The sequence below is a fragment of the Oryzias melastigma genome, linkage group LG14 (assembly GCF_002922805.2).
Source record: "Oryzias melastigma strain HK-1 linkage group LG14, ASM292280v2, whole genome shotgun sequence".
NCBI classification, from domain to species: Eukaryota; Metazoa; Chordata; class Actinopteri; order Beloniformes; family Adrianichthyidae; genus Oryzias; species Oryzias melastigma.
Genome location: NC_050525.1, coordinates 12176249 through 12188945, shown reverse-complemented (window position 1 = coordinate 12188945; position 12697 = coordinate 12176249). Strand labels below are relative to the sequence as shown.

At 40.3% G+C, this 12697-nt stretch overlaps 1 protein-coding gene across 1 annotated transcript; it reads right to left on the bottom strand.

Moving 5' to 3' along the window:
- Window positions 1–290: 290 nt before the first annotated feature.
- On the bottom strand, window positions 291–10921 carry slc6a7 (solute carrier family 6 member 7). The gene is made up of 14 exons (XM_024261355.2): window positions 10426–10921; window positions 8583–8814; window positions 8106–8237; window positions 5247–5457; window positions 4642–4780; window positions 4425–4559; window positions 2808–2911; window positions 2609–2733; window positions 2412–2524; window positions 2199–2336; window positions 2024–2123; window positions 1769–1887; window positions 974–1147; window positions 291–856 (listed from the first exon to the last, which is right to left on the bottom strand). The coding sequence occupies exons 1-14, from the start codon at window positions 10492–10494 to the stop codon at window positions 686–688; spliced, it is 1962 nt and encodes a 653-aa protein (XP_024117123.1). The 5' UTR covers window positions 10495–10921; the 3' UTR covers window positions 291–685.
- Window positions 10922–12697: the final 1776 nt, after the last annotated feature.

The following is a 12697-nucleotide window of genomic DNA, read 5'->3' as shown; positions in this document are numbered from 1 at the left end:
ATGGCAGACTGGACAACTAACGCAGAAATCCTGTATCAGAGGGTTCAGAGTCAACTCCATCTGCTGATGGCACAGAGTTTGTCGGACTCTGTTAAAGACTTTTGATGATGGCATTTGCTCTTTTTCTAAAGAGTCTCTTGCTGGGTGAGGACGGATGCACCGACAGGAACAGGATCGACAAACTGGTGCAGAGATCTGGCTCCACTCTGAGATGTCCCCTAGAATCTGTGACTGTGGTAGGTAGAAAGAGGATGCAACATAAACTGGAAGTGAATTGAATAGTTTGAATATCAGCTTGCATTTTTCGATTTTTATTCTTAAAAAAAACTTTACACAATATTTCTGCTGTGACATCAGCAGCATCAGTCATGATTATTGCTGTGTGTGTGTATGTGTGTGTGGGGGGGTCTTTTATTATCACTGTTTTATTGCATTTTATCCATGGAATGTAAACATTCTTTTTTTGTTTGGTAATATGTCTGATCATGGTGCTACTGAAACAGTAAATTAACAATTCACATTGAAAAAAATAAAAACAATTTTTTTTTTACACATTATATTATATAAATTAAACTCTTCTTCCCTGTTGCCCTGCATGACACAGTCATCAGAGCCTTGCTGGGGCGAGTAACAAAAGGTTCCTTTGTTTCAATTTCCTCATTGTTGTGAGTTCATCCCTGATTCCTTATGCTTGGCTTCCCGTTTCCCAAGTCATGGCGTGAAAATCCATGTCTGTAAGGGTGACGGTGAATGGAGCTTCCACTCGCTCAGGCTCCATGTGCTCTGCAACTCTGATGGTGCTGTTCAGGTTATTTACCCTCCAGGAATTTAGGGGTCGAATTGCTTTTTGGAAACGCTACAAAAGAAGAAAGTGAGTCAGTTCATGAGAAGAAACTAATGTTCTGGCAGTTACAGTTCCTGCCTGCAGCACAGGTGTAACTGGACCTCACAGGGGCGCAGTTGTGATACTAACATCCTTCAGGGTTCCGGTTTCCTTGCTGATGGCTACAATGGCCCAGATGAGGATTTGCAGACAGCAGGTGGCACCCATGCACACACCTAAAGCTTTACCCCATCGTGGATACACATAGGAGCCATAGTGGAGCGATGTGTTGTACATCTCAATGAATATAAAGGCCAAGATGAACTGCAGGGAGAAACACAAGGAGAAAGTTAACTATAAAAGTGAAGAAAAGAAAATGAGGAACCACACCCACGTTTGACTTATGGATGAAGCTGTTGTATGATTCCGTACTCCATACTCCAGTTGTTAGTAAGGTGTAAGTATTGGCTCCTTAGTGAATGTGAGCGAATGCTGCACGCACAGGAACACCCGTAGGATCCTCACACAAACTACACTGTCTAATTTCCTAATTCTAACAGTCAGGCTGGTCCCAAGGAGGGCGCAATGTCCCGTGAACCGCACTAATAGGTTCTCACGGCACAATATTTGGAGGTCGAAAAATGTTAAATCCATACAACACACCTGCATCTCACCCTCTTCAACCCTTGTATGTTTTATAAGCTACAAGCCATTAAATCCCTGGAACACTTAGTATTGCCCATTTGCTTGGGATTCATTATTAAAGATTATACTTGTTCAGTTTTACAGACACTCCTGTATTGACACACAAAAACACAAAGTAGGAAACAACAACTAAACCAACTCAAAGCAAAAACTGAATTTATTTGCCTGTACAAAATAGGAAGAAAATCTTTTGAGCATCAGCAAACACAAAAGATTTTTAACACTACAATGTAAACTTACCAAAAGGAGAAACGGGGTGAAGAAAACCCAGCAGGCTTCAAAGTAAATTAGTACTTTGGTGCACCAAGGAGGGCAGTGACGGATCATGTCGATGATGTCTTGACAAAACTGGTTAACTCCTAACAGAAAAAATACATTTAAAGACGAGAAGCAAAAGAAAGAAAGCCAGTGCTGTGGTGCTTCCTGAACTGAAAACCATTAAAAGTGGAATGACATGATTGGAAAAGTGAAATGTGAGACTTTAAGGGGTGATACCATAGAAGAAGGAGATGCCAATGCACATGAACAGGGTGATGATGATGAGGCCAAAACTGGTGCTGAAGGAGTCAATGAGGGTAAACCAGTAAATCCCTCCCTATAAAGAGATTGACTCTGATCACACAAACGCATCAGGTGGACTTCAGACATGTTTTCATGTAAACACACTCACTTCAGTCACAAGCAGCAGGCCCATGAGATAGAAGGCAAAACACAAACTGCCCAGGAATAGGCACTTGTGCAGGGTGTTCTGTCTGAGCTGTGGGAACTCGTCCAGCACGGCAGTGGTGATGCCCTCCATGTTGCCAAACTGTGACACATCAGAGCACAGATTTTAATACGCTTACAGAGGAACTATTTTGCCGTGGTTTATGCATCGGCTTACCAATGTGTCGACCCCCAACATAAAGAGCATGAGGAAGAACATGATGGACCAAAACACAGAGCCTGGCAGCAAAGCAAGGGCTTCTGGGTAGGCGACAAAAGCTAAGCCAGGACCTAAAAGTAAATAAAAATGTTGTTTCATAAATCGTGCGATAAAAAGCTAAAAATATTTTGACGGAAAAAAGTTACAGCAGCTACCTGTGTCCGCCACTTCTCCGACAGATACTCCCTTCCTCCAGGCCATGTGACCCAGAATGGAGAATATGGCAAATCCTGCAAAGAAGCTGGTGCAGCAGTTTCCTGTGGTGATAACTATCGTGTCCCTAAAATCAGAACAAGAACCTATTAATGCAAAAAAAACTAAACAGTGACTAAATCAGACACAGGGGTGACTCACCTGATAACATTATTGTCAAATTTGTTGTAGGAGGCCATGGATAGCAGGCCTCCAACCCCTATACCCAGTGAGTAAAAGATCTGAGATGCTGCATCGTTCCACACCTGCAGAGATGGAGAAATGAACGTTTAAGTTAGTTCATGTATAAAACACACCGCAATTAAATTAGGTTTTGATGATTTTAAGACCTTTTTTGTAGCACTTTTTTTTGATAATGGAGAACATAAATAAAGAAAATTATTCATAAAATTGCATTTCTGAGTATTTCCTTATTGAAATTGTTGAGAATAAGGAGCAGGCGAAGAAACGCCACTTGAAAAAGAGTTAGATTGGGACTGTGAGGGGCTGTAAGCTAGCAAGAGAATGTATAAACAAATCTAAGTTGGTGAAGAAAGAGGGGGTGGGGTTGCTTAGTCCTGGCCCCAACTCAGAGGCTAACGAACTTCTGCCGCTCTGCGTAAACTAGATCCTATGCGAACGCTTTTAAAATAGCTCAAAAGATCATGGGAGTGGGTCTTTAAAAACAATGTATTATAAAAAAACATAAAAACATTTGGTTTACCCAAAAAAAAAAAAATACAACTTTTTTTTAAGTTCACATAGGTCATAAAACATGACATTCGATGATTCACTCAAAATTTGCAGAGATTAGGAGATCACAGATAACAAAAGATGTAGCCTCCAAAGGATTCTCATATTAAAAATTAACTTAAAAGTGTCACAAATATCATTCTTACAACTAAAATCATTATTTTAAAAGTGCAAAAATTGTAATCATGCAAAAAAATCTAGTTTATACATCTAAAGGCCCAGCAAAGGATTGTCGACCTGGATCGCCCACCTTTAACCAACTGTAACTGGGATAGGCCCCAGCAACCCCATGACCCTGATTGATTAATAAGGTTAGAATGATAAACGAAGGTATATCTAAAAAACACAAATGCTGGCTGTGGCTCTTATCTGTATTCAGTTCTTTAAAAGTAGAAAAAATACTTCCTAACTGCACCTATCATTTTAGACAGGGGTGTTCAAATCCAGGCCTCGAGGGCCGGTGTCCTACATGTTTTCCAACCAACCTTCCATTGAAGCTCCTTATTGGCTAAACATACCTGATCCTGGAAATTAGCAGCAGATAAGGCAGGATTTCTGGAAAACCTACAGGAAGCTGGCCCTTGAGGCCTGGATTTGGGCCTCTCTGCTGTAGGTTTTCCAGAAATCCTGCCTTATCTGCTGCTAATTTCCAGGATCAGGTATGTTTAGCCAATAAGGAGCTTCAATGGAAGGTTGGTTGGAAAACATGTAGGACACCGGCCCTCGAGGCCTGGATTTGAATACCCCTGATTTAAGAGATCATTAAAAAAATCAAATATATAACTAGCATATTTTTTTCAAGATTTTTTTTTTCTTTTTTGCCAAATTACTTTAGATCTGACGGAATAAATACTCTGTCATCGCAGAAATCTGTAAGCTTTTAAAATTAACAGTGGTTGTCCAAACCGAAAACTCATAAGAAATGCACATAAAAAAATTAAAGTTTAGTTCTACACATTTTTGAACCTATTTGTGATACAGAACAGTGCTGAAAGCCCCTTTCAGCCTCCCGTCTTTCCCATCTACCTGTGCATTCGCTAAACGGGCCCAGTCTGGTGTGAGGTAGAAAGCGATGCCCTGAAGAGAGCCCTCCAGTGTGGCCCCTCTGATGATCAACACAATGAGGACGAAGTATGGGAAGGTCGCTGTAACATAAACCACCTGAAAACACAGACGGCCCAATTATAAGACTTGGCAGGTATTTGGGTGTGTTTTTTTTTTTTTTTTTTTTTTTTTATTTCCCCTTGCCAGAGCTGCGGATGCCCTTCAGCATACAAAGAAAGATGATGATCCATGCTGCTAGGAGGCACAGGGCGAGGGGCCAACGCACGGGGCCCGGGTCATGAAGGCCCTCACTGTTCACTAAGCCCAGCACATTTTCACTGTGGAGCCACAGAAACATTCAGGTATAACCACACTTTTCCAGCAGGAATTTTAGCAAACAAAACAAACAATAAAACATTTTTTAAATGAAACTTTGAAATCAATCTGTTAGGTTACTTTTCCAAAGAAGTCGTACATTTTCTAGGATTGTTATAACAGGGTGATAGGTTAATAATGTGAAAGTATTAAGGTCACTCTTTTTTCTGAACTTTTTTCTGATGTGGTTTGTTGTTTTCCTTGTTTTTCTTAGCCATGAGTCAGACTAAATGAAAAAGAAAACCTATTCATTGCTTAGTTGTGGTGATCGGGACATATTTGAACAAGGTTTGTCCCAGTATGCTTATCCTTTTTTAAATATTTGAACTCATTATACCACACGAACACTTGGCATAACCTTTTTTTTTGTTTACCTCAGTAATAATACAAAACAAGTATTTTTGCGTCACAAACACACCAGTGACTTACTTCCAAAAAATTTCCGTGGGGGTGCGAGCTCGACCAGACGAGCTGTTGCCTGCCGTGACGTTGCTGCAGACAGCTGCGTTGGCGATGGCGTCACATGACCACGGCAGAGGGCTCTGGAAGGAACTGCCCAGGTAGTAAAAGGTCCAGGCTATGATGACATTGTAGTAGAGACAAACCAGCGTGGACACACACAGCATCCCAATTCCAATACCTACAATCATACAGAGAAGAACAAAAAAAAACACACATTTGGGTAGAGTTATGTGTATATCGGCACTTATAAAAAGTAGGGAATTAATTTTATTTTTATTGTTCTTGTTTTCCACAAAAATAATGCTCAGTTGTGGGAGTTACAAATCATACTTTTGACAGTTTTCTGAATCAGCAGTCAGCACTTTTCCTTGTATCAGGATGCTGGTCTGGAATAACTGGTGACACAGGAATTCTGACTAAGATTAGATAAGAATTAACAAACGCTGAGGTTAGATAGTTTATACCTTTTTCCTCGATTATATTGATTATATATGACATGTCTCAATTTCAGCCTATTCACATGGCAGTTTGAGGTGGGAATTAGACAGATTCACACATTTGAATGGAAGCATGCATATGTAAACGTTGCGTTTTGCATGGTAGATTCCTGTGAAGGTGAGAGTTTACTGAAGAAAAAATAAAATCTAATGGTGGAACTTAAGACATTAGTTTCTGTTCTAGAACACTTCACCTCCTCCTAAAACAGAAAATCAAAGAGGGTAGGTTCTCTGGTATATATCTCAGGTTAATATTTGGCACATGTTGGGCCTCCGCGTTCAAAGCTCTCGCGTTCACACATTGGTGCGCAGGTTTGTACGACTGCTTTCAGGCCATTGAACGCACCTTGAAAGTTTATTCTGATCGGTCAGGGACTCTGATTTGATAGCAACGAATGGTCTCTTTTAATTCAATTGTTGGAAAATTGATCATGGAAGAGAAATGAATAATTCCGTAATCATATGACACTGAATCTTTCATAAAGTGGAATCGAGTTTTTAAAGAAAAAGTCTGGAGCAGGATTGTAAAGATTTGCACTGCTTCTACATTTCATCCTTAGATGACGTAAATGCGCTAGTATCAGGTAGTGACAGATCACTGTCATGGCTAAATGTGAGTTCAAGAATGCCCATCTCATGTCCGGTATGTCCGTAGCTTAATAGTATGAAGGCATCAGGATTTCTCCTTAGACCACTTTTACCTGTTTAACCAGAGTGAAAACTGCTGTAGCATTGTTGGGAATGACTCATACTTTTTACAGTTAGTGAGGAAATCTGACGAGTTGTTTACTGGTATTTGTCTCCAGGTTCCAGGCTGCCTGTAGTTATACACTACAGTTCAAAAGTTTTAGGTCATTTGAAAATATTCATATTTTTGAGGAGAAAAGCAGTATTTTTTCAATGACAGTAATCTAAAACTAATTAGAAAAACACTCTACACATTATTAATGCAGTAAATAATAAAAAAAAGACTATTCTAGCTATAAATGTCTGTTTTTGGTGCATCGTATAGGTGACTAAAGGTCCATTTCCAGAAACTAGAATGTGTTTGCTCATTGTTTTGGATAATTAGAGAACCCTCGTGAAATCATGTTAGCAGAACTGAAAACAGTTTAGCTGGTTAGATAAGCTATTAAACTGAGCTTCCTTTGAGTTGAGTATGTGGGGTCGATTAAACCCTTAAAATGTCCAGAAGAAGAGCTTTAATGGGAAACTCAACAGTCTATTGTTGTTCTTAGATGCATGTATTTCCATGAAAGAAATTGCCAAGAAACTCAAGATTTCTTTCAATGATATGTTCTATTCTCTTCAGAGAACTGCACAAACAGGCTCTAACCAGAGTAGAAAAAGAAGTGAGAGGCCACAACCGAGCAAGAAGATGAGTACATTAGTCTCCAGTTTGAGAAATAAATACCTTACAGGTCCTGAACTGGGAGTTTCATTGAATAGTACCCAGAAAACGCCAGTGCCATATGGTGAATTAGCAACTTCAAGATGCTAGCCTTCAGGGCAGAGTGGCAAAGAAAAAGCCCTATCTGAGACTGGCTAACAAAAGAAAACGCGTAATATTGGCAAAAGAACACAGACGTTGGACAGAGGGACATTGAAAAAGGTGGTATAGAAGGACAAATCGAAGTTTGTGGTATTTGGATCATACAGAAAAACCTGTGACATGCAGAACAACTGAAAAGATGCTAGGACAGTGCCAACGCCATCTGTCAAGCAAGGTGGGGGTATTGTGTTGGTGCTGGTGTGGTGGAATATTTGTTCCGAGTCAAAAGAGACTATGAATAAAGAAGGCTATCACTCCATTTTGCAACGTCTTCCCATTTCCTTGGGACAGCATGTGATGGGAGCCAATTTCATCCTACAGCAGGACAATAACCCAAAAAAACACCTCCAAAATGTGCAAGAACTATTTAGAGAAGAAGCAGTTTGTATTCTATCTGTAATGCAGTGGCCAGTGCAGCCACCAGATCAAAACCCCACCCAATCCAACTTGTTGGAGGGCCTTCTAGAAGAGTGGAGTAAAATTTCTCCAGATTACCTCAAACTATTAGCTAGAATGTCAAAGATCTGCAATGCCGGAATTGCTACAAATGGAGGATTCTTTGACGAAAGCAAATAATTGTTGTTTCAAATAAATATTATTTCTAACCTTGTTAATGTCTTGACTCTATTTTGTATTCATTGTACATGTGACTTTTCATGGAAAACACAAAATTGTCTGGGTGACCCCAAACTTTTGAACGGTAATGTTTGTTTCTGTGTATCAGACACCACATTCATATTTCTCTTTACAGTAGGCGTCGAGGAATGTCGTGATTACCTTTGAGCAGAGGGCAGCATTTCCACACAGTGATTGGACCAGCAGCACCATACTGGCCTAAACTCAGCTCCATAAGGAAGAGTGGAACACCCGCAACAAAGAGCATGATGAAGTAAGGGATGAGAAACACACCTGAAGAAATAAAAAAATGAGTTGAGGAACAGAGACACTACAAAAATGTGAGATATTCTGTGTTCATGCTTCACCTGTACAGGCAGGTTAAAGAACACTTCAGTGTTTAAGCATTAGTCTCAAAGACGGGTATTATACAAGCCACAACTTGTTGGATTTAAGTAAAAGAATAACACACAAGGCTGGGATGACACAGCAGGCGACAGCTGGAGTGTGCAATCAAGGAAACACAAGGATAAACACCAAAAAGGAGAAAAATAAAAACAAAATGATCAAGAGGAAAGCACACACCCAACGGTTAGTCAGTCTCCTGAAAGTAAGTGAACATGCAAACAGACGGCTCACCTCCTCCATTGCGGTAACAAAGGTAAGGGAACCTCCAAACGTTGCCCAGACCCACGCAGTATCCAATACAGGACAGCAGGAACTCATATTTCCCGCCCCACTGCTCCCTTGGGATAGTGCTAGCTGCAATAGGATTCTGTGTGGGGGAATCAACCCCTTGCCCCTGAGAAGCTGTTTGCGCTGGGTTGTGACCATTCTGGGTGACAGCGGGTTCTTTTAGATGAAGGGAGTTCTGAAATACACACAACAACAGTGCATGGAAAGCAGAGAGGAAATGCACCAATAAAAATAAAGAACTGATCAGCTTCCTCTTAGAAAAACATTAAACTGGTTTAATCAGATGCAACCAGGTAAAAAACTTTTCAGTCAGTGGCCTTTGTTTAACCCTTTAACACCTGAGGTGTCGCCAGTGACGCTTAAACACAAAATCTTTAACATACTGTAACTTTTCAACTGTTAACACAATCATGTTTGCAGAACTTGATAAAAAGACTAAAATGTTTACAATTTTTTTTTTTTTTTGAAACTCCAAAGCAACCCAGAACACATCCTAGCTAATCAGGCTATCAACTATCTATTACTTATTGAGTCTTAAGTCTGCCCCCACTGTGATTTCACCTTGACCAAAACAAAACCATCACCCATGCAGTTCATACCCAACCTTCCAACTGGTACTTAGGTGGAAACCACAAATAATCTGCACATCACAAATGCCAAAAACTCCAAATTGGATCGGAACTAAAGTTAATTTTTAGATTTAAGGGGAAAAATATTTAACCACTTGACACCTGAATTCATTTTGAGAAAATACAAATTTCACTCATGTTTTTGCTTTAAAAAGATTGCATATTATTGGAGCAGAAGTGGTTTAATACATATTTGTATCAATAGGTTAAAAATAATAAATAAAAAACGAGTTCAGTCTTAATTACACTCATACTTAAAATCATCTCTGACATCCTAACTTTATTTTAAAATAAACCTTTGTAGTTTACAGTTCTGATATAAACATGTTTTTTTTGGTCAATTATATATATTTTTATGTAGCAGTTTAAAGCTGACATCTTTATAAGAGAGGAACAATTCATCATTTGGCAAGTCCCAGGGAGAACTGTGGCGGCGGTGCTTCTGCTTTATCTGACATGACTGTCAACATTATGTACTGGTATGTCATAAAGGTGACATACAGGTTCTGTGCTTTTTTATTTATTTTTTTTACTAAGCTTCATGCCAAAAAGATTAAGAGTCAAAAACAAAATTTAGATTATTTGACCTACTTCACTAACAAATGGATTGTTGGAATTTAAAAAGGTAAAATAAGAATATTGTGAAGGTGGAAGTTGAGAAAATGAGGAGATGGAGGACTAAACAGGAACTTACATCCACTCATTGAACAACTTCTACTTCTGCTGTCTATTAAGTTTTCAGTAAAGAACTAAGCAACAAAAACAAATCTTTGGACAGCTGAATTTTTTTATATTTCTTCTTTTATTTTGAGAAATGAACGAATCCAAATGAACAAAGCATTCTTTCAAAAATGAAAGCAGATGATTAAATCAAATCTAATCTGTAATCTTAGTCTAATCTGAAATGTTCTGGGAAAAGTTGGAGTAAACGCATCTGTTGAAGCGGCCGAGTCTCCAGTCTGAGCCTTTATTTGCGCCGATCCTACCTGGGAGCGCAATGCGGACGAACAGGTTCGACCTCTCCCTCAGTTCAGGACCTTATCCCGCTTCCTTCTACTCGGGTCAAGTTTCAAACCTCTTCCTAGATACGATCCGGACCCCACACGGTTGGAGAGCCACAACAGAGCGGGGGTTGTTATGTGAGGCCGGCTGCTTACCTGCGCCGCGGCTGCGCTGTGTCCTCCTGCGGGGCTGCCGGATGCCGCCTTGCCTCCTTCCTCCCGCATTTCCACCCGCCAGTGGCGCCTCAGTCCTTCATCAGCCTCTACGTTTCACCATGGGGAGTGTTTGTGGAGGATGCTGCTGAAAGTTTGTTTCCTTCTTTTTTTCTTTAAGCACTTCATGAAGAAGCGGCCGGGCGGATGGAGGGAGGAGGCAGCCAAACATCAGAGATGACGACACAGAAACGGGCCGGCGGAGGAGGCGCAGGTGCAGCAGGAAAGCTCCTCCTCCGCACGAGCTGCTACAGTGCCGCTGTGTGCTGAAGATACCAGCAACCTCCATGACACGACTGTCCTTGATGCATATCAATTATTGCCACAGTTATAACCCTCAGATTCAGTTCAAATTTGAATTAAACCCGGAAGTACCAAATGTTGCACTTTTTAAACTGGGGGCTGGTTTCAGGAGGGAATGCAACTTCAAAAACATTATGTCCATTTCTTTGCCAAATTGTACACGCATATAAGCCGCAACTTATATGAAGAAAAAACTTTAATTTTTTTCCCCTAGAAATGACTGATATGCAGGGCCAGCCCTGGGCAAAGGCAACCTAGGCGGGCGCCTAGGGCACCAGCTGTTGGAGGGGGTGCCAAATTCTAATGATTTTTTTTTTTCTTTTTACAGTTTAACACACCACTCATTTCAAGTAAAATGGTACGCAAGGTAATAGTTAAAACCATGACTAAAATAACTCAGAAAGTTTGACATAAACAATATTTTTTCCTGGTGCTGCAATAAGAGATACCAAATGTTAGTGCAGTGGTTAGTGTGGCTGATTTTCTTTGCAGAGGTTGGGGGTTCGCGTCCTGGTTGAGGAGAAGTGTTATATTGGAAATTAAAAAAAAAAAGAACATGAAAAAAGAAATCACTTTTCGCCTATAGAGGGCCATGCAGCCCAGGGTCAGCCCTGCTGTTAGTGCTGCCCTTTATCACTTTTCTGTCTATTCTGTTCAGTTTTTATGGACAGAATTTCTTGGACAACCAGGGTCCCAGGGGGGGGTCTGGTTTGGGTTCATAGGATTTCCTTTCTACTCTTTGCAGATTAATTTTGTCCGGTTGGTTTCATCGAGCCAGGACCTTCTCTTACTCGTGAATAAGACCCTAAGATACTTAAACTCCTCCACCTGGAGTTCATTACACAGCAGTGTTGCTGTGTTCCTCCCCCACAGAGAGGGCAAACTACCTGTCTCCGGTCAAGAACCATGTCCTCAGACTTAGGGAGCAAGAGATTAGTAAATGAACAGTAAAATGGTATTTTATCAGTGTGAAGATTCTGTGGTCTAGTTTGGATTTTGTTAGATTTGGTCATGTTTTAAGTTGCCTTGTCAGTCACATCAGTTTCAAGCTTGTCATAATCCACAGCTGTCTTAGGTTTAGTAATTACACCCAGCCTATTGAAGTTTATGGTTTTAATTCATTCTTGTCAGCTCATCTATTCTGCTCTGTCTTGTCTCTTTTTGTTTCTCCATGGTTTTCGTTATAGTTTAATTATTTTAATAAGGGTTCAGTTTCTCACCCCAAAGCTGGTCACCTGCAAATAGGGTCCACCACCAACACTTCCTGACAATCAGTCTGTTTTTTACATGTTGCAAGCAAAGTTGGGAGTTGCAGGCATTGTGAATAAGCTAGACCTTGACGGCTGACATCCTGGTGTTTTTTTAGAAGCCTACCTCTACTTGGGTCCCCTGGTTTAGATGTGTTTTGCTAATATAAGACGCTACAATGGCAAGTTTGTTGGAGAACATGTTGGGCCCTTGAGGGCTGGAGTTTGAAACCTTTGGTTTAGCACTTTGCTAAGCAGCTCTGACACACATCTTCTGTAAACTGTTCCTTTTAAAAGAATTGTTTCCACAAAGACATACAAAAATAGAAATAGGCTGCTCTTTAGTGTACATGTAAAAGCTCTATGAATGCTAATACAGCTAAATTTTAAGCTCAACAGACAAACTTATTGAAACAATTTAGCTTATGACATGAAATAAAAGAAATGTGATGCATTAGTCTTGTTTTCTGGCCCGAATGAAAGAAAACGTGTTGGTGACTGGATGTCTCAGGGCTAGTTTTCCAGGTGGTGAAATTAACCGAATCCAATACGGGTCAAACAATCTCTCCCAAACTAATTGCGCGCATCAGAGAAATCTGATTGTGGTGACCCCTGAGGGGATATGCTGAAAGGAGAAAAACATGTAGATAAACTTTACAATCCGA

Bases quoted from the DNA above. Each gene is read 5' to 3' on its own strand.
- slc6a7 (XM_024261355.2), bottom strand. From the start codon at position 10,494: ATGCGGGAGGAAGGAGGCAAGGCGGCATCCGGCAGCCCCGCAGGAGGA. The intron at 8,815-10,425 runs GTAAGCAGCCGG...TGTGTATTTCAG, and splicing joins ACAGCGCAGCCGCGGCGCAG to AACTCCCTTCATCTAAAAGA. The intron at 2,912-4,424 runs GTAGATGGGAAA...CCATCTCTGCAG, and splicing joins CCCGTTTAGCGAATGCACAG to GTGTGGAACGATGCAGCATC.